We start from the raw sequence: 23,299 nt of genomic DNA, 5'->3' as shown, positions 1-23,299 counted from the left end.
CCCCATCTATTCACGCCCTGTGCTCTCTCTGCACGCAGCGGCTTCCGCGAATGTTTCCGCCACCACCGGCATTCAGTCCAAGTTCCCCGGACTAATCAGACGGATCCCAATCTGGCTTACGTTTCAGCTTCTGGTTTCAACTTTTCGCCCCCTATTCCCGGGCTAACTTGAGAATCCCAAAGTGGCTTTCGTGTCCGCCTTGGCCTGCCCCCCGCGGCTTCAATTTCCCTAACACTTTTCTCTACCCGGTATGTTTCCCCAAGCTTTCCTCCAACAATACTCCTCCCTCATTTCTCCTGGCCTCTCCCCACAGTCCGCATCCGAGTCTGTTTGTTCTAGCTTTCACTTTCGCTTTCGACCTTAGAGATTTCTCCCAGCTTCCCCCCGTAGTCCGTATCTGAGTCTATGCCTAGGCTTTCAACAGCTTCCTCCGGCACCTCTTTTCGTCCGGCTTTTCCCTAGGCTGTTTGCTAGTCTCTCTCTCTGGTATTTTCCTGCTTCTTCCCGTTTCTTCCCTCCTAAGTTTGCTATCCGTCCTAGGTTTCCTATCCGAGCTAGGTTTCCTATCCGAGTCACGGCACCACTATGTCGCTCCCCCTCTTCGTGGAGGAGCAACACAGGACCCTGCGCTGTTCTTTCGTCTGCTCGGCCCTCCCCGGGTTTGCTGCTGGTTCTTCCCGGGTTGGCTACTATCCCTTCCACCTCCGTGGAAGGGCAGTTCCCCCTGGCCACATTCCCCACTTCCGCAGGGGAGCGGCACACCGCCGGCCGGCTCTCTCGGGGGCTGCACAGGTGTTCCTTCAGATGTTCCTCTTAGATGTTCCCCATAGATGTTCCCCGTGCATGCCGTCTCTCTCCTCCTTTATAGTCCTCCTCCGCCAATCCCAACTCGGCTGCCCACACGCCGAGTACGCTGCTCTCCAATCAGGAGCAAGTCCTACAGTTTATTGGTTGAACTGGAGGCAGCTGTGCGGAAGCTGTTTACTTCTCTCCCAGCACCATATTGTGGGAGAGCAGATGCATAGAATAAGTCCTAATTCCAGTAACTCAGTCCAGTCCAGGCTGCTCCCCACACAGGGGCCCAAAGAGTTGGGATATCTTGTACTGCTTTCTCAGGCCATAGCAGAGAGCTGGATCAGAAGTGGCTGAGCAGCCAATATTGAACCGGTGCCCATATGGGATGTCTACACTGCAGGCAGCAGCTATACCCGGTAAGCCATAGCACTGTCCCAGAACCATGCTTCTTGATGTTCCATTGCCAAGGCTTTCCAAAGTTATTTAATGGCTTAAGAAGACTGATATAGGTCCTTCTCTACGGCCCAAATTCCTGACAGCTGGGAAAGATAAAAGGTAAAAGAAAAATGTGTAAAAATCAAGTACCAATTGTTTCTTAAACTTTAAGTTCTCAGAAGTCATCAAAGGACAGGTCTACTTACATCCCATTGGCCATAACTTAGTGGAACAGACTGGGGCAAAGGGCAGGGCAGTAGGAGCAAAATGTAGTCATTCTGAGTCTCCATATGATAAGCTAGACATTGTGTCTTGATGAAGAAATGAGAGGAATGGAGAAGCTAGCACTTCCTTTAAATACTGACACAAGAAGTAGACTGTTTAAAATTATTCCATAATTAGAAATTAGAGAAATATCACTAGATAACTCTTCAAACTTAAAGCAGGAAGGGAAATTGTTAAATACAAGAAATTCATTTGGCCATTAGCAATAAGAAAATTAGCCTTTCTTCTCCAATATTAAATACCTCCTAATAAATGTCACAGTATTCATAGCTACTGACATAGATTGTGAAGGTCAAAAGAGAACTGTATTCTCTAGTGTTGTATTTCTGTAGGCTACTCTGATTTTATCCAAATTTAAATGATGGTAAGTGCAATTAGAGTGGAAGGGATCATTCCAGATTAGATATTATGTAGTTAGAGACTCAATAGTTATAATACATAGAATTTATACTGAGATTCTTGAGCAAATTGATAATTTTGTCTCAGGATGCACTGTTATTGCATTTCCATCACTCTTTCAAAATTTTAATTTGATCAAATGAAGGAGTTATTGTAAAAAAAAAAAAGTCCAATATTTATCACTGGGTTTAATTCTTATATTCATAATATATTTAGCTTTTAATTTCCAAATGGAAATACTGTACCAGGGAGATTATTCATATTTAATTTCAAACTTAACTAAAACTTAGTTAGAAATCTAGTTTAATTATGATTGAAAATTTTTCAACTTCAAAATAATTAAAAATGAACATATGGAATTGTATGAATTTTTCTGAAAAATAACTTCTTATTTTATCTAAGTCACTGTCATTTGGAATTTCTGTTACTGTCATCTGGGCACCTTGATTCTTTTGCTTTATTAAACTATCCTTTGGAAAATAATAGAACAAAAAACAAAATAAATAAAATGCATAATTCATTAAGGCCACATTTCTATTAACAATTCCTAAAAGTTATTATATGATGCCTACCTCTGCTTATAAACTATAAAAAACACTCACAAGAGAATACTGCAATTATGGAATAATGGAATATAAAATATTTTCTGTGTTTATTGCATCAGATCATTTGCTATTGTGAGGCAAATGAAATTGTAGGGTAATAAATATGTGCCTGATGGACTGCCAATACTAGGGACTCATTTTCAAGAATAGCAATACAAACTAAGTGGTAAAATCTTGCAAAATTCATCTAATGAACTTCATGAATTGATCTTGCTGGTAAATATATTTTCAATAGAATGTCATTTTGCTTATTGTTTCTCTGTTCCTTTGTCTTATTGAGGCAATATATTTTTATGTTTAAAGACTATTTCATAAAATCAACAAATGCATGCTAGTATAATGACTTTTTCAAATATTTATTTATTTTATTTGAAATTCAGAGTTACATAGAGAGAGAATGAGAGGCAGAAAGAGAGAGAGAGCTCTTCCATCTGCTGGTTCACTCCCCAATTGGCCACAAGGGCCGGAGCTGTACTGATCCAAAGCCAGGAGCCAGGAGCTTACTCCAGGTCTCCCATGCAGGCACAGGGGCCGATAGGGTTGGGCCTTCTTCTACTGTTTTTCCAGGTCATAGCAGAGAGCTGGATGGGAAATGGAGCAGCTGGGACTCAAAATGACACCCATAGGGGATGCCAGAACTGGAGGAGACGGATTTACTGGTTATGCCGCAGTGCCAGCCCCACTAGAATAATTATTTAATTTAATGTGCCTACAAAGAAAAACTCATTTCTAAGAGATGGAATCTACCTGATAGGTACCTCATTATTCTGAGATTGAGGATCTTCCATGTGCAAAACACTTTTGTAAATTTCTTAAATGTGGAAATAAAATTCTGCATAACTCAATCCTTCTGAGATGTGCTTGAAGTAGTGTTTATATCTTACTGCTTTAACAGAGCAGAAAGGTATGTCTTAGCTAGGTTATTAAGCTGGAATTTTAATGTGATTACTGACACTCCACCTATTTCAGGAACCTTGAGAAAGCTTAGTGTTGTAAATGCTCAAATGCACACCAATAAGCCAATAATTGAATTGGAAGATATGAGTAGTATAAAGATATGTGTACTTCTATCCCAGTTAGAAAGATGTCTTTGGAAAGTGAGTACTTGGAAACTACTCAGAACAATAAATTTATTCTGCTCCAGTGCTGCGGTTCTGCAATGTGGTCCGTCTAATTGCACCAGAACCTGACTTTTATGATACTGTTCTCCAAGTTTTCATGCAGATACTCTACAGTGATATTGATATATCTAAGTAGCAATGTTTTTAGTAATGGAACAAGATGAATAACTTCTTATCAGGTGATAATGATTCTCTAAATAAAAACTGAACTCTCCTATTAATTTCAAATTTATAAATTGTTATGGATGCAAATCTTTCCAAGCAGATACATAATTTTAAAATTTTCCCTTGCTTCATACCTTAAAGCTATTATGAACTTGTCACAAGTCATTTTTTTATTACAAGATAGCAAATCAGTAGCTTGACTTGTTCAATGTACAATCATAAAATTTTTAAATTGGTAAAACTTATCTTTGTACAGACATTTTACTTCTGCTACAAAGTATTGTATCCTTATAGGTCTGATAACATAGGAAAATATTAGAAATAGAGGAAGGCATAAAGAAGTCTAAAACCTGTGACAATCCTAGGACTAAATGTTATTTAACTGAGAGATCTTAGCATGTCTTGTGAACTTTTAGAGCTCAATTGTCACTCAGAAGATAAGAGCCAATAACAGATTCCTTATTTATATCACACAGGTCTGTTATGAAGATAAAAAAAATGAATATTAAAACACTTTAAAAATTTAAAGCACTCTCAAATATGATTTATGTATGTGAACATGTATAAAAAGTGATGAGAAATTAGTAAATACATCCTTACTTGGTTCGAGTCTTGATTATTTTGGGAATTGGAAACCAACTGTCTTTCAAAAAGTTTAGGGGAAAAACAGGTTATTGTGTTGTAGGTTTTCTTAGAGAAATAAACAGAGCTAGTTTCATAACATTTAATTTCTCTTCTTGGAAAGATAGCAGCCAAAACTGACTGTGGAAATTTCACATGGGCTTTTAAGACATCATGGTATTATGCACTTGAGAATACACACTTCTTGAAGTCTTTTAACATTACATGATTTCAATAATATCAACCATTGAATTCTTGTTTCATTTGTTAAATTGTTGTGCTCCTTGTGGCTCCAAGTATGCCAATATATAGTTGCCACAAATGCATTTTTTAAATTAATTTAACTTCAGAATGACATACACTCTCCCTCTTTTTTCTTTTTAAAAAATTTTATTTTATTTATTTGAAAGAGTTAGAGGGAAAGGCAGAGACAGAGAGAGAGAGGTCTTCCATCCGATGGTTCACTCCCCAGACTGCGCCTATCTGAAACCAGGAGCCAGGAGCTTCTTCTGGGTCTCCCTTGTGGATGCAAGGACCCAAGCACTTGAGCCATCTTCTGCTGCTTTCCCAGGCCATAGCAGAGAGCTGTGTCAAAAGCGGAGCAGCCAGGACTAGAACCGGTACATATATGAGATGCCGGCGCTTCAGTCAAGGGCTTTAACCTGCTGTGCCACAGCGCCTGCCCCTACATACACTCTCCAACAAGGAAGGACGCAAAAGTAAATATTCTCTATGAGGACAAATTGAAATAAAACCACATGATCTTTCACATGGATGTGCAAAACTCTGATTGTTGAATGAGAGAAGTGTTGACTGAAACCATTGCACTGTCCCATAACCTAGAGAAAGCTTTCTAGGTGGTGTTCTTTTGATTTTTTAAATGTTATTGTTTCAATATTGAATTGCCACTTAGGACATAGAATTAAATAGGCATTCTAAATAACGGTATAAGGTTCAGAGTTATTAAAAATAATTATAAACACTATTAAAGGGCATGTCTTTTTTAAAAGATGGTTATCAGGACACATTTGAAAACATTTGACACATTTGTCTCTGCTTCCTCTTTAGGCTACTTTACCTGAAACAACTGATCTTCCAGAGTTTTTTATTGCTTCTTACAAATGGCCTGGATGGACTCATGGGCCATTGGATCAAAAAAATTGTGCTGCATCGTGGGCATTTTCCACTGCAAGTAATAAATTCATTTTAATTACTTCCTTATAAATGTTCCTTTTGACTCTAGAGCCTGAGAGTAATTAAAATGTTTTTAGAATTAAGATATTTGAATATTAATATGGTAAACTAAAATCTTATTTTTAGCAGAAAAAGCAACCTGGAGATTATATAAAATTAATTTTTATTCTAGAAATTTGTCTTATTTTTACCATGTAATTTTAAATAGAAGTCAATCAATCAAAAGGGGTACAAACTAAGGCTGCCATGATTTAGTTGTCATTTGAGAGTTAAGGCCAGATAATAAGAATATTAAGATTGCTCTATCCCTGTAATTCTAATAAGCATATACATGCCCCACATAATTCATTCATTCTTTTCTCTTTATAGGTTTTAAAAATGTTTAGTTGTTAAACTAACTTGATGGAAAGTAAGGCTTTATAACTCATTTGATAATGCTTCAAATGGTTTATTTTACTGTAAATAAATATAAGGAAATAGATAGGATTTTACTGTTTAGTGAAATAACTGAACTTTTAATAAGATCAGCTTCCAAATTAATGCCACTATTAATCCAAAGGTATAAAGAATCAATTCTGTTTATAGCTACTTTCATGTAAGTCTACCAGCCCAAAAAACGAATTCATCAGGCTCACCCTGAATTTTGTACTCCAAAATTATCCTCAAAGGAATGTTGGTTATATTTCAACAGTTAACATAATGATGATTGGATACTATCAAGATCTTAGAAAAATTATTCCCCAGGGTTTGTAGGCAATTCCAAAATAGTGCTCAAAAACAGTTTAAAGCCACTATGATCATTGTGAAATAGGTACTCAAGCTCTTTGAGAAGCCAGCTCTGAAGAGCAGCATTCCCGGAGATGGAAAAATGTTGATATCTTTGCCTAATTGTTTGTATATCAGGCCAATCATTCCAGAAATGTCTTTGCAGAACTATAATGTTGGCCCAGCTAACCTATGGGGTAGATACATCTGTTCATTCTACAATTACTGCATCTTATTCCTCCAGTATAAATGCTCTCTTGCTTTCTGGTATTTGTCCTTGCTGCATTAGGGATTAATATGGGGACTTTTCTGAGTCCAGTTTGACTTGAGGAGGAAGATATTTAATCAAATAAGTAATTTTTCATTTTATGCTCATGTGGTTAATGTGTTGTATCTCCTAGCTGATATACAAGAAATCGGCCTTAAATTTAAGTTAGAGTAGTATTTCTGAAGATGTGTAACAAAAGGCATTATTGGTGAAATACTGAGGTCAACCTGCTAAGCTGACTTGGACAGAGTTTGATGTCCCCAGATCACAGTCCCATAGGTATTATCAGCACAGGGCTCAGTCCTCTTCCCTAACTCACCAGAACATCAGCTTTCAATTCTTTCATGATTTCAAAGGACATAGCTTTATATCTCTGTATTCAGTAAATCAGGATAAATTGTGTGTGTGTGCATGCATGTGTGTGTATGCAAGGGCATGTGTGCTCAATTAAGAAAAAAACAAAGTAAGTTGCATTAAAGATATAGAAAATAATGTCAAAGGGTAGTTGGACAAAGAAAAATGGCATTTTAGAGAAATTAAAAGCTATAAAATAAAATAAAATAAAGACTCCAAATATACACATATTAAAAATAGTTATGCAACCAAATAAAATTTAGGATAGTTGTCAGAAGCTGAAGTGAGGGTGTTTGGAATGGTGGGAGTGATATGTGACACTGAGTAAATTTGGAGGCAGGGAAAAATAATCAGGGGAAATAATAAAGTGTGTCTCAGAGGTAATGCCCAATAAAAGTTTTCAAGAAGAGTGAAAAGCAATTGCCTGAACTGAGTCATTCGTAAATCTTCTGACCTTTTCTAAATATTTTGAGCAAATTTGCACCATGCCTTCATTGTGATTCAGAAATGTCTGTAAAAGAACAACACGTTGCATAACCTTAGGATTTAAAACAGTTATCCTTTAGTTGAAATCTACAGACTCATGGAGCTGGGAGAGCTCTCAGAGGTGACCTTTCTGAAGCACTGGGTTTTCTAAAGGTGATCCAAGTAGGTGAAGTAACTTTCCTAAGGCCAAAAAATAGAAGTATCAGAAATGTCCTGGGAATGTGACTTCAATTCCTTGACTACTATTTTCTCTACATCGTAAACATATTTTCTTAACAGAAGAACAATTAACCTAATATTTTTAAAAATTTATGTCCAACAGAAAAAACTTTTACTGAATATCAAACCATAAGAGAATTTTGTATTCTTTTATGAAATAAGAAATTATTTTCTTGAGAATATTAGAGTAAGTAGAAAATAATGCCACTTACCCCTGTGAGATATATCCTAGTACAATAATAGGCAATGAGAAGAAATTAGGAGGTTATAGATGAACACCTATTAAATATCTAAAATGTACCAGAAGTTTAACAATAGAATTGTACATATACTGTAGTCACACAAAAGCGTGAGTAGGGGAAGGTGGTTGGTGTAGCTGTCAAGACATTGCTTAATAGGCCCATATCCCATATCAGATGGCCTGCATTCAGTCCTAACTTCAGTCTGTTTTAGCTTCCTGCTAATGTATACCCTGGGAGGCAGCAGGTGATGGCTCAAGTAGTTGATACTTGCCACCGAAGTGGAAGACTCTGATTTGGTTCAAGGTTTCTGGCTTCAACCTGGTCCAGCTTCAGCTGTTGTGGGCATTCGCAAGTGAAACCAGTGGATAGGAGCTCTGTCTGTCTCTGACAGTCTGCCTTTCAAATAAATTTTAAAGAAAGTCATACAGAAATTCATATATAAATTTATTAGTTTAAAATGAGTCATTTTTTGAAAAATTCTAAATTAGCACCGTGAGGAGTTCCACACACAATTTTGATGAGGAAAAACTGTAACTTCTATAGTAAAAAATGAATGGAAGAAGAAAAGACTTGTTTTTAATTTAAAAGTGAGTAAGATCAAGTAAGGCAGTTAGCATTTTACATTATATACATACACCAAATGACCACATTGTATGTGAAATTATGAACAATGAAACAACAACAACAATAATAATAATAACAATAATATGTAGGAAGTTAAAAGGGGGCTAAAATGTGAAATACTAACTAACTTGATTTGACATTACTTGCTTTCAATTAGTTTCCCTAGTCTATTACTCTTAGTGCAAAACAATTTCTTGTTCTTTTACTTTTTATTTCATTGTAGTTTTACATTTACAAAACAACAGTAGAGAAATACAGAGTTCCCATATACCTTACAGCCTGATTTCCCTATTATTAACATCCCATATTAAATTTGGAAGCATATGATATATTTGTCACAACTACTGAGCCACACCCAATTTCTTGAAATTTTTTTAAATCCAAACTTTCGTGTTTTCTGTTCATCATTATAATTTTTAATAAAATAGTGCCTGTTACCTGGTAAGTGCTCAATAAATGTGTTAAAGGGGTGGAATGAACTAAGAAAAACACTAATGATAGGGAATCTTTTAAATAAAAGAATAGAAAGTTCAATCATATAAGATTGATGTGTATAAGACTTACATTATTTACTAACAGCTATAATAGTAAGTAGTACTTATACTAACTAAATTATAAGTTATGTATGATGTTACATAAAACACATTATATAGTATTTCTATAATTATATTTATTTTTACATTAATATGTATGTAACTATAGTAATAGTTAATACTTATAGTTAGTCATAGCTATAACTAATAGTACATTTTCCTTGCTGTCTGTAAATGTCTTTATAAGGTGAATTTCATGTCTACTAAAACAAAATAAATACAAGGATTTGCAATCGTATTATGAACATAAAAGTGGGCTATGTAGGTTTTTGCTATTGAATAAGATAGATTCATATATAGCTGGATTAGCTTACATAGGGAATCCTATGTAGCTAAATTAGATATCAGTTTAAAAATCAAGGACTAAATTTACTCCAATATATCAGAATACCATGGATGATTTTCCAATTAATATCTCTGATACAATTTCCTGATTTCCCCAGCTTAGTCATATTCACTTAAAAGGACATATGACTATTTGCAAGACACTGCTATGGGTACAGGGAGTAGAAATGTAAGTTAACGTATGGTTCTTGCCCTCAAGGACCTTCCCTGGACAGATTTTATTTCTTAATTTAGAAGGCTAAAGAACACAAGAACATGAAATGAGAAACATCTTCAAAGTCAATAACACTTGTTCAATGGAGCAACATCAAAATAGGACAAAGATTATGTCTGACATTATAACACAGGTGAACTGAGTGGAGTGCATAGATATGCTAATAACATTTGGCCTTAATCTTAAATTATAAACAGTTTTAAGGACTAGTTTAGGGGTCTTACAAAATCAGCTATTATAAATATAATATCATGGATCATTTGAATATAAACCTATATTCTACTTGAAACAGGTGTGGCAGCTGACCGAATAGCAATTCAATCCAATGGTCGATACACAGCCAATCTATCTCCTCAGAATCTGATCTCTTGCTGTGCCAAGAACCGTCATGGATGCAACAGTGGGAGCATTGATAGGGCGTGGTGGTACCTGAGAAAACGTGGGTAAATAGCGCTCAACATGGGTTTCTAGGATTCTTATGAGTGCTACTTAGGGCTAGAATAAGGAAAAAGTTCATTTGAAGATTTAAAAAACTCTGAATCTGTCTGTCTATCTATCTATCAATTATGTATCTATATCTATTTACTACATCTAAAGCTTAAATATATATGTTATATTCAAATATTATATTTGATATCTATCATGAATAAAGTGATTGGAAATAATTATTGAGCAATATAAATTTATAGCTAAATTAATATGAATTTTATTTTTGAACCCCCAAATGAATATTTTCTTCTGTTGATCTAAGCCAAGTGATTCAACTGAGTCCCTAAAGAGGGAATAAAGTAATCAGTGCTGCTTATATCTCCATTGTGCCTTTCATAACTCGGGCTGATGAGTACGTAATGCCAAGTAAAACTTAGATTGAAACTAGGAAGAATAAAATAATGAAGTAATTTATGGTTACCTTATCACCAGTGTCACTAATTTTCCTCATCTGATTTGTAGAGGAATGACAGTTTGTGTTTCTTTACTCTCACGTAGAGTTATGGCACACAAGTTATCTTCTGTCTACTGTAAAAAAATTCTACTTAAGAGCTGAGTTATTCATCTAAGGAAACTGCAGCTGATAATCAGCGGTATAATATGTACTTCTCAGTTGTTCTTTCCTTATCCATTCATAATGTGTATCTACTACAAACAGTTTCTTTGAAAGAGAGTAAGTGTTAGATATTGAATACATTTCTTTCATTTTTACATATATTTTGCCTAATATAATAGGTAGTTTCAATGGCAGTTAAGTGACTTCTGTTTTTTATGAGACTACAATAAAAATAAAATTTTATAGGAGCTTAAAAATAAATTTTCATTGAGACCAAACTAAGTCTTACTGTATGAGTCTACTTGTACATTACGAAATATCACATACTGGTAGCTTATGAGACAGACATTGAAGTTCTGTCATTTTGAAGTCCAGGATTAAGGGGTTGATGCACTTGGTTCCTGCTAAGGATCTTTATCCTGGCTTTCAGATGACCACACACAGTAGAAAGAGAACTCCAGTGTTTCTTCCTCTTCGTTTTTTTCTTTCCTTTTTTTTTTTTTACTTTTATTTAATAAATATAAATTTCCAAAGTACAACTTTTGAATTATAGTGGCTTTTCCCCCAATAAACTCCTTACCACCCACAACCATCATATCCTCCACTCCCTCTTCCATCCCATTCTTCATCACGATTTAATTATCTTTATATACAGAAGATCAGTTTAGTATATACTAAGTAAAGATTTCAACAGTTTGCACCCACACAGACACACAAAGTATAGAGTACTGTTTGAGTAGTAGTTTTACCGTTAACTCACATAGTACTACACATTAAGGGCAGAGGTCCTACATGGGGAGTAGGTGAAAAGTGACTCCTGTTGTTGATTTAACAATTGACACTCTTATTTATGATGTCAGTAATCACCCGAGGCTCTTGTCATGAGCTGCCAAGGCTATGGAAGTCTTTTGAGTTCACCAACGCCGATCTTATTTGGACAAGGCCATAGTCAAAGTGGAAGTTCTCTCCTCTTCTTATAAGGGCACTCATTACATCCATCTAGAGCCCATTTAAACCTAAATATCAGCCGGCGCCATGGCTCACTAGGCTAATCCTCCGCCAGCACACCGGGTTCTAGTCCTGGTTGGGGCGCCGGATTCTGTCCCGGTTGCCCCTCTTCCAGGCCAGCTCTCTGCTGTGGCCAGGGAGTGCAGTGCAGAATGGCCCAAGTGCTTGGGCCCTGCACCCCATGGGAGACCAGGATAAGTACCTGGCTCCTGCCATCGGATCAGTGCGGTGCGCCGGCCGCAGTGCACCGGCTGTGGCGGCCATTCGAGGGTGAACCAATGGCAAAAGGAAGACCTTTCTCTCTGTCTCTCTCTCTCACTCTCCGCTCTGCCTGTGGGGAAAAAAACAAACAAACAAACAAACAAAAAAAAAAAACTAACTAATTATCTCCCAAAGCTCACCTCTAAATGCCATCACACTGGATGTCAGGTCTTCAAAACTATAAATTTTAGAATGACACAATCTGTCATAGCTTGCACCCTTTAATGCAAATACCATTCATTTAATTACCACAAGATGTTTTCTAAAGTTTCCTTACTGTTGATCTCTATATTCAATAAGACTATGTTACACTTGGAGCCAAACAATTTGTCCTTTTCTATGGTTATTTTAAAAATCAGAAATCTAAAATACTTTTATTCTTTGTGTAATGTATTACATATAAGAATATATACCTTACTAACTTTTAGTATTATATGAATATTAATATTAAAGTGCTTTTCCACTGTATCGTAAATTTATATGTGTAATAATTGGTGTATGAGAAGATATGTAATAGCAATTTAAAAAAAACCTGACAAAGCAAAAATAAATCTTATTCTAAACCTTACATGATTTATTAGAATATGCCATCTGGGAATAATAAAATTCATTATCTTTCTCATAGTCAGTTTTGTTCTTCCACATTATAATTATATATAAAAGTTGAAGTAGTCCTTTTGCTATAAATACTACGGAATACTTTATTTGGGGCACTTTTTTAATCTTCAAGATATATACTTTAATGCAATTGTTTATTAAATATGAATTGAAGAAAATATTTTAAAAATATAATGAAATAAGACAAGGGTTGGGAGAAATGTAATGCCATTGAGTTACTGTGATGGGATCAGTTGACATTTTAAAACATGTTTGCAAGTTATCAGAATAATTTATGAATATTTAATTCAGTTAAATTGATTATAACCAAGGTATTATGGCATTTTTCTAAATATCACTGTTCCTTCTTTTCTTATTCTCCATAGACTTGTATCCCATGCATGCTATCCACTTTTCAAGGACCAAAATATCAGCAACAATAGCTGCGCAATGACAAGTAAGGCTGATGGGCGGGGAAAACGTCATGCCACAAGACCATGCCCCAACAACATAGAGAAGTCTAACAGGATCTACCAATGTTCTCCTCCATACAGAGTCTCTTCTAATGTAAGTGTACATGACAAGACTCAGCAATGATTGCTTTCTCAAACATATATAGCCCTGCTGTTATTAAAATGATTAAACATTAAATTCTAAAATGAACATTCAAGTATAATTTTTGATAAATTGTCCATGAAAGACTTCCCGTTAAGGCATTATTTCTTTTATTATGAGGTTTAACTTAAATTCAAAATTTCCCATGAAATAAATGTTAAACTATGTTTTATGATGTATGTATGTATGTGTATAGCTGACAATTAAAAGCTAAGCCAAATCCTTGTTTACTAACTTTTCGGTAGTAGTATCTCATTTTATCAATCCTTTTGCCTTCATCTACAAAATAGGTGAAGTAAACATAGCTACATGGAAAACATGTCTCTTTGGATTTCAGTTTGTCCGGTTAACAGTCTAGGCTAATTTTACTCCATCATATTGGTGATTCCTAGGGCTTCTCATTTTTAAAACATCTGAATCTTCAGTGATACTCAATTACATTTAGAGTACATTCTAGTACTCTTGCCATGACATACAGGCCTTTCCTGAGTTGGTTCTGATCTGTTGCTTTTACAGGCTAAGTTCTTGCTGGCATCTATTCCTTCTTTTTGCTCATTAGTCTTCAGATAAATGACTAGTTTCTCTTTCCCAGATACGGCATGCCTTTCTTAGCAAGGGGATGATTCTCCTGACTTAAATGATTATTCCCTAGTCAGCTTACATCTGGTGAAACAGCACAGGAATGCCAAGGCACAGCTCAAATCTTTAACTTCTCGGTGAAGTTTTCCATGACTTTTGGGAGAAATTGATTTCCCTTTTTGTTTGCATCCATGGCAATCTGTGCTTGTCTCTATAATCAGATTTATTATATAATAATGAAATTTGTTATGCCCTTGTCTACTGCAAGCAAAATTTAACATCTTGAGGATGGGGCAGAGTCAATACTTGTTTCTATCATAGTTTCTGCTTTGTACTTTGTACCACTGTGCTCAAAAAATTAATGAATGATTGAATTTCTTGCCTCCTGACTGAGTGCCTCATTACATATTGGATAGCAACATAAAAATATTTGACTTAAGCTACCAAGAAACCCCATAAAAAGTCTTTTGAGGTAGTTCTTATGATCAAAAGAATGCAGATAATGTCAATCTCACTGATTAAACATGATTTTAACATACCCTTGACTATTTTCTCTTTGTCACCATATAAAGTTATTACCTCTGTACTACAAAAATTATTTAGTGATAAAAGCCAATAAAACTATTGACTTTAGCAACTTCATTATTGTAATATTTCACCTGTAAGTATTTTAAAGCACACTTAAGAGTAAATTTCAGTTGGTCACGGAACTTTGGATTGTGTAACATCTAAATTGATTGTACAACAGCTAACATTGTATGCCAAACAACAGGTTCAATATGTTCTGATAAAAAGAGTGATGTGCATTGATATTTTTTCTCCCAGGAAACCGAGATAATGAAGGAAATCATGCAAAATGGACCAGTTCAAGGTATGGTTTGGTGAAATATGGTTCGGTCTTACCCATTTCTTTAGTAAACAATGTTACATTGAGCTTTAAAAAGCGAAGCATATTAAATTTAATAAACTTAGAGAAAGAAAATTTTTACCTTCAGAGTATTCATAAGAATTCAATGGTTCTAAAATAAGTGCAATCACAGGACATATATTTATCTAATAACATTTTTAGCTGCCATTTTATTAAAAAGATAGATTCATTTATAAATTGAACTCTTAAATATTAATGACAAATTTAATTAAAGTCTGCTAAATCTGTCCAAAGTGATCAGGTTCCAACATGATCAAGTAGTCAAACATGAAATCGTAAATGATTAATTTGCAATAGAGTTCATTTTATTACTTCAACTATATTTAAGAATCATACATAATGTTACATATTTTTTACCTTCAGTTTAAAGGAATTGAAACAAACCTAGGATTAATAGTAGAAACAAAGGAGATATTTTCCTTTTTCCATCAGCTCAAAACAAATACAAAAAGCTGGTATGATTTTTATGTTTTACAAATGCTTTGAATTTGAAAAATTTTCTAAATGTGTTAATGGGAGCAGACCGACGGCAAATAATAAGATGATACAGTGAGTTGTCATACATTGACTTTTAGTTTTAAGATATCATCCTAGGGTACATGTAGTGTTTGATGTGTTTAGGCTACTGGTTGGAATGCGGCGTCCTATAATCGGAATGCCTAGGTTCAAGTCCTGACTCTGCTCCCAGTTCCAGCTTTCTGCTAATGCATTACCTGGAGGCAGCAGATTTGGCTCAGAATTGAGTTTCTTCTTGCTGGCTTTCGCCTGGCCTAGGCCTGGTTATTGTGGGCATTTGGGGAGTGAATCCATGGAAGGATGATTCTCTCTCTCTCTCTCATGATCGATGATTTTCAAATATGTTTTTTAATTTTAAAAAGATACAACTTTTCATTGTAGGTCTTTCTTTGATGCATTTGGAAGCCAGACATACATATCTACCCAATCCCCCTTCACACACACACACACACACCTGCAGTGAGAGAGATTGATCCAGAGATCTCTCACCCACTCTCAAAGCCTGCAACAGCCAGAACTGGAACAGCGGCAACAGCTGACAATGGTAACTGAATCTAGGTTTTCCACGTTGATGACCGGAGCCCAACTGCTCATGCTGTCTCCTAGGGTTTATGTCAGGAAGTTACACACACTTGAATCCAGGCACTACAATTTGAGAAGAGGGGGAGTCTAAAGCAGTTCTTAACTGCCAGGTCAAAGACCTGCTCCTGATTCTAGTTTTTCTTGTGGAAAAATTGAACTTTATTTTTCACCATTGACAAAATAAGGATAAATTCACAAAGCATAGTCCCTACATGAACACTGCATTTCAATGCATGGAAACTATTCAGTGAGGGCTAAAATGTGAATTCAAGTTGTGAATACTTAAGAGTCCAGAATATTATTATCAATGCTTTTCCAAATGCTGACATAATTAATATTGGTTTAATATAGAGAAGAACCCATAACTCATTATTATGTTGAATGAATGATCATCATCACCTTCTTGCATTTATTGAGAAGCTAGAGATTGCACTAAACATTTCTGGATTTAATTCAAAAAATCCTGAGACCTTACAGAAAATCTGACACAAATGAAGATAAACTGTTTCTCCTTAGAGTTGTGTGATTTATTGGCTATTATAAGTAGGATAATTTATATTTAATTTATATTTAACTTCAATGTGGGCTTCATTAAGTGCTGCTTGTATGAAAAATTTGAACTCCAGAGTAAATTCAAAACTGCAACTTCGGCAACTGAGACTTAAATGACTTTGGGTGATTTAGTCTGCCCTTTCAAATCTTCAGATCATCGTACTACTGTCTCAAGTGTGTTTTTTTCTCTGTCTCCTTTTTTATTATTATTATTCTATCAATAGAAATTTGGACCTTGGTGTTTAAAGTTGAGATACTTTAGGTTTACTTTATGATCCTTAAATGTTCATAATTTCACATAAGGCATTAAAATAAATTTTGAATTAATTGTGATTGCTTTTTACCATGTTTTGTTAGTTAGCAGTATTTTTTTTAAAGATTTACTTATTTATTTGAGTGTCAAAGTCACGCAAAGAGAGAAGGAGGCAGAGAGAGAGAGAGAGAGAGAGAGAGAGAAAGTCTTTCATCTGCTGGTTCACTCCCCAGTTGGCAGCAACAGCTGGGGCTGTCCCAATCTGAAACCAGTAGCCAGGAGCCAGGAGCCAGGAGCTTCTTCTGTGTTTCCCATATGGGTGCAGGGGCCCAAGGAGTTGGGCCATCTTCCACTGCTTTCCCAGGTCATAGCAAAGAGCTGGATCTGAAGTGAAGCATCCAGGAGTCGAACGGGCATCCATATGGGATGCTGCTACTGCAGGTGGCAGCTTTACCATCTACGCCACAGCGCTGGGCCCCAGTTAGCAGTATTTTTAAACAATGAAAAATATATTTAATTTATGGTGCTTAGGGAAAAGTTGAATCTCAAGAACTGAGGAAATAAATAATTCCAGAGAAGAGAAAAACCACTAGAAATATCTTCACATTTAAGTGAATGAATGGAACACTGTCTGACTCTTCTTGCTATAGATGCAAACTGATTGTCTGTCTATTGTTGCTTGGCCTTACATACAGCATTTCTCCACTCATCACAAAAGAACATGTAAAAGGCAATAGAATGCTGAATAAATAACCCTGGATTCTTCTAAAATTTGCAGAATTAAACTTAGGTGATGCAAAGGGAAAGAAAGCAGAGATCTGCATAGGATATAGTAACATAAATTCTTATAATCCTTTGGGAATGTGTTGTAGAGCAGATAAAGAAGGTTTAACCTCTTTTGATAGTATTTGAACAGCATCAGAAAAGGCTTGGAACGTTAAAAATGAAATAAAACATGTGGAATCAAAAAGGGAGAGAACGATCTATCATGGGAAGCAGGATACACAGCAGACTCATAGAATGGCAGATGTCCTAAATAGCACTCTGGCCTCAGAATCAGCCCTTAAGGCATTCGGATCTGGCTGAAGAGCCCATAAGAGTATTGTAGGCATGGAAAGCCAAGACACTCTGGAAGAAAAAGACCTAAATGAAAGATCTCTGTGAGTGAGATCCCATTGGAAAGAACAGGCCATCAAAGAAGGAGGTACCTTTCTCTGAAGGGAGGAGAGAACTTCTACTTTGACTATGACCTTGTCTAAATAAGATCAAAGTCGGCAAACCCAAAAGGCTTCCATAGCCTTGGCAACTCATGACTAGAGCCTAGGGAGATTTCTGACGCCATAAACAAGAATGTCAAATTGTTAAGTCAACAACAGGAATCACTGTGTACTTACTTCTCATGTGGGATCTGTCCTTAATATGTTGTCCAATGTGAATTAATGATATAACTAGTACTGAAACAGTATTTTACAATTTGTGTTTCAGGGTGGGTGTGACCTGATGAAATCTTTACTTAATATATACTAAATTGATCTTCTGTATATAAAGATAATTGAAAATGAATCTTGATGTGAATGGGAGAGGGAGTGGCAGATGGGAGGGGTGCGAGTGGGAGGGAAATTATGAAGGGGGGAAAGCCATTGTAATCCATAAACTGCCATAAACTGTACTTTGGAAATTTATATTTACTACATAAAAAATAAAAATTTTTAAAAAAGTTATATTTAACTTTGAAGTATAAACTTCATTTTAGGGTCTATCAAATAATAGTGACATTAGTTCTTATTTTATTTAACAGGTATGGCAAGCTAAGATGGATGGGTATTTTATACAGTATCAAGTAATAGATTTCTGCTTCCTGTTAAATTTTTAATTCATGTCTTCTAATAGAGTAGTTTGAATGTTTCACCCTAAGTTCCCCAAGCCCTTCTGCAGAGAAGCACATAATAGTGCAAAGAAGTAATCTAAGTAAAGGAATGAAGAAGGGCTTTATAAAACATAAGGCCTTATTTGTAAAGAATACAGCTTTGACTTAGCTCTCCAGAGCTGAAAAGATGATATCTTCTCAGCGTATTTTTTGCCAAGGGTTTGCTTTTTATTCAAGCTCACCAATGAAAAGTTTATATTTACCTGTAAAGATTAATGGTAATTGCTTTAAGCCTGGCTTTTTAGGTTCACTCTTCTCTACTGGTTTAGTTGGGGTTCTCAGAGGCTGTGGTGAAGCATAAGGTTAATGGAGAAATATTAATCACTGCCCCAGTGTAGTGGGCTTTTGTCTAAAGAAGCTCAGTAACTGGTGCTAATACCTCTGTTGATTAATAAGACTATCTGATGTTTTAAAGGTGTAATGTGTACTTAAGTAATATTGTAAATAGCTAAAATATGTTTTTATAAGGGAATGAGATAATATTGCAATGAATTAATTTAAATAGAAAAGAAAATGAGGTTGAATTGCACAATCCCTTCTTAGATTCAGCTCTTTCCAGTTCACTCATTATTTTTCTATGAGAGATTATGGATGTTCTATGGATAATTTTTAAAACCTGTTTTTTTCTGTTCAATTTTATTTTAGCCATAATGCAAGTCCATGAGGATTTCTTCCATTATAAGACAGGAATATATAGACATGTTATCAGCACAAATGAAGAATCAGAAAAATATCGAAAACTTCAGACACATGCAGTCAAACTCACTGGGTAAGGCCATTTCTTAAAATCTTCACTTGATGCTTTTGGAAAATGAAACAGAATGTAAGAATTTGTAGTGCATGTAGATACTGAAAATTTCCTTTGCATGAGACATTCTAATACAAATTAAAAAATAACCTAAACTTTATACTACTTAGTCAATTTTTTAAAATCCATTAAAGACTAGTTCAATATTTTGGCAAGGATGATCATTTTCTTTTTTTTCCCTTACTTGTTAATATGTCCTTAAGAATCTATTCTAATCACAAGAGAAGCTCTTATTAAAATAAGTCAACATATGTCATAAGCAAGGGAATGGTACAAATCCAAATTATATAATGCTAGTAGGAGAATGTTTTGGAGGAATTGCAAATGGCAGAGATTAAACAGGAAGAGAGGATAAGGTCAACTTTAGTTCATTGTAAGATTATTTTATATTAATATGAAAATTATGAAAATTAATTGATAAAATTTGTAAGTGAAATGCATTCATTTATGTAAGAAGACATGAAACAAGTTCAACATTTGTTTAGTGGTTGCATTCCAAGAGTAAGAAATCCTGATCCAAATGCTACCAGATAAAAAAAAAATAAAAATAAAAATAAAAACAAACAAAAACAAAAAAATAGGAAGGCTGAAGGCATCACAAACCTCATTTTAAAGCATAGTACAGAGAAACCAAAACATACATCAAGGTAACAGAATAGAGAATCCAGAAATTAATACATATATATACAAAGGTATGAAGAACATACAATGGAGAAAGGATAGTCTTTTCAATACCTGGCGCTGGCAAAACTGTAGATACATATATACAAGAATGGAATTAGATCCCTACCTCTCACCATATATAAAAATCAGCTCAAGATGAATCAAAGACCTAAATATAATACTGGAAGACAGAGCGGAAACATTTCAAAACATGGTCATAGGCAATGGCTTCTTGAACAAGACAATAAAAGTGCACACAAAAAAAGAAAAGCTAGACAAATCAAACCCAGAAACTTCTTCACAGCAAAGTAAACAATAGAGTGAAGAGACATCCAAGAGAATGGGAGAAAATATTTGCAAGCTACTTATCAAAGGATTAGTATCTATAATATATTAGGCACTCAAAAAAAGTCAGCAGCAACAACAGCAAAAAACAACCTATCCAGTTAAAAAATGGACAAAGGACCTGAATAGACAAAAGTTCTCAAGAGAAGAAATACAAATGGCCAATAAATACATGAAAAATACTCAGTATCACTCACCATCAGGGAAATACAAATCAAAACCACAATGACTTATCTCCTCACCCATTAGAATGGCTATTACTAAGAAGATTGAAAATAATAAATGTTGGAGATGCTGTGAAAAAAGGGGAACTCTCATACACTGTTGTTGGGAATATAAATGAGTGCAGCTACTATAGAAAACAGTATGATGATGCTTTAAAAACTAGAAATAGAATAGCCATATGATGTAGCAATTCCATTATTGAGTATATATCCAAAAGATATACAATCACTGTATCAAAATAATACCTACCCTAGTATGTTTATTGCAACAGTATTCACAATAGGGAAGATAAAGAGTTAACCAAGGGTTCCATCATCATGAATAAAGAAAATGTAATATATATTATATATACTATCTATATATTATATATATTGTAATATATACACAGTAGAATATCATTCAACCAAAAAAAGGAATTATATCCTGTCATTTGCAAAATTGGTGGAACTGGAGGACACTGAGTCAGGTGAAATAAGCCAGACACCAGACGATACATACAACATGTTGTCTTTCATTTGTGGAAGCTAAGAAAGCCTCTATCTGAACACAAACTTCTGATTGCCAGAATCTGGGAAGTGTGGGGGCGATAGAATTTGAATAACTGTATCAGAGGATTAAGTTCCAAGTGTTACACAGTATGGCTATAGTGTTACAAAATAATTTGGCATATATTTTATGAACAAATACAAGAAAAGAGCTTCAAGCCTCCAATCCTAAAGAATTATTAAAGAAGAAGTGTTGGTTACCCTGATTTGATTAGTATACATTGCGTACATGTATTGAAATATCACAATGTAACACATAAAAAAAAAAAGTGAAAAAGCTACAAAAGTCCTAACAAAAATAAAATGTGATGCATACTCACTGGACTACTATTCAACTTTAGAAAGTAAATAAATCCACAAACTCTCCGCCATGAAGGACAGTGTGGACAGAAGGTCAGTTTTCCCAGGGCCGCTTCAATCTCACTCTGAATGTAGCCAGTATGCAAGGTCTTTCTCACAATATGTCACTGCAAGTGCCACAGAAAGCATTTTGTTATACTTTATCCATATCAAATCCTTACTCTCTCATCCAGCTTATCATGGTAAAAAAATAAAAAACACATTATTTGAATTGTGCCTCATTGTCCTTGCACCTACAGCAAAGTGCTGCCTTGTCCTTAGTAATCTTTGAAACCTTTTTTAGTGAATTCTCAAGTATGCAGACAAGATATCGCATATGATGTCTTTAATCATCACTCCTCCTTTATTTTACATATTTTATTGTAAAGTTATTTCTTTGAATTTAAGATACAATTGACTTTATTATTTGTTTTGGATTTCAGGAGTAGAAAAATATATGTATATTAGAATTGAAAAATATATTTCTTGTTAAGTAAGATGGTGAGAAACTACAGATTAAAAAATGTGTGTGTGTGTGTGTGTGTGTGTGCATTTCACCATTCAGAGATAACTTCTATTGAAATTTTGGAGAAAATATGGTCCCCAATTTCATGATGATTCAATTAGATTTATTGATGGTACAACAGTGTGAACATAATAAGCATTCAGTAGAAACCATCCTTTGGATTTTGAGCTTTGATCTTTTCCTGAGCTTGTGATATGAAGCATAATACTCTCTTGGCTGCTGGCAGTGGCAATGGGTGACAGCTCTTACTCAGCCATCACAGAAAACAACCCATATTCTACATTTGTTTATATTGCTAAACTATAGTATTTCGTCGGTCAGGTGTAATGAATGCATTTTTGACTCACAGCATTTTCAGTTTATAATGACTTGATCTGGACATGACCCCACTGTAAGTTACAGAGCACCTTATTTTTATTTATCTCCTACTTATGTAACTATAGAGAGAGAAAATGAGAGAGAGAGAGAGAGAGAGAGAGAGAGAAAAGAAGGAGTTAAGGAGAGAAGAAAGGAGAGAGGGAGAGAAGAAGGGGGAGAAAGCAAAGGAAGGAAAAGGAGTTTGAAAGAAAATGAGATGCTGCTTTGTAAGTACTTAAAATTTTATTTAAAGGAAAATTTTGCTCACATGTTCATTAGCAGTTCATAAGAATGCCAGTTATTCAACATTCTTCAAGCACTAACTGTTTTCCTTTTCTATTATGACGGGTTTATTCTTCATATTTTAATTCTTCATCATCACTTTTCTTTAGAAGTGATAAGCGAGCTTCCTATCACCCTTTTCATGTTACATGAAAGAAGGTGATTGATTTACTTTTAATAAATAGAATGTATCATAAATGCATATATGTTCACTACTAAAATGAATAATCAAAAAAGACAGTGAAAAGAAACCTCAAATTATATTGACCCCCAAACCATTATTAACAGATTTGTTCACAAAAATGTCAAAAGCATGTCATGTGATTTTCTCTTTCTGTGTGTGTGTGTGTAAGTGTGTGTGTTCTCTCTGTTGAAGCAACATTAGAGACAAAAAGTAGGACAATATAGGATGACATTTAAAATAATAGTTTTTAGATATTTTTACTTAAATTTAAAGAAATTAGTTTACCTCTTAAACACAAGAAATGCTAGTTTTAAACAGAAAACTTTAAAGTTAAGCAAACTATGTAAATGGTAAATATATGTATATTTATACGTATGGATATCTGTACATCTCTATACCCATATATGTTCAAAACAATTAGAAGTTAAAGTA

At 34.9% G+C, this 23,299-nt stretch overlaps 1 protein-coding gene across 1 annotated transcript in view; it reads left to right on the top strand.

Annotated features, from left to right (window-relative positions):
- Positions 1 to 23,299, top strand: part of TINAG (tubulointerstitial nephritis antigen) — a gene marked incomplete at its 5' end in the record, with an annotated part of 113,473 nt that overhangs the window by 38,557 nt on the left and 51,617 nt on the right. The window contains 7 exon segments of the mRNA NM_001082786.1: positions 5,495 to 5,538; positions 5,541 to 5,585; positions 5,587 to 5,618; positions 10,023 to 10,173; positions 13,028 to 13,208; positions 14,661 to 14,706; positions 19,239 to 19,362. Coding sequence (NP_001076255.1) covers positions 5,495 to 5,538; positions 5,541 to 5,585; positions 5,587 to 5,618; positions 10,023 to 10,173; positions 13,028 to 13,208; positions 14,661 to 14,706; positions 19,239 to 19,362 — 623 coding nt within the window.

This window comes from Oryctolagus cuniculus, chromosome 5, assembly GCF_964237555.1.
Source record: "Oryctolagus cuniculus chromosome 5, mOryCun1.1, whole genome shotgun sequence".
Taxonomy (NCBI): domain Eukaryota; kingdom Metazoa; phylum Chordata; class Mammalia; order Lagomorpha; family Leporidae; genus Oryctolagus; species Oryctolagus cuniculus.
Note: the sequence above shows the minus strand (reverse complement) of the source record. Positions and strands in the feature narration are given on the sequence as shown.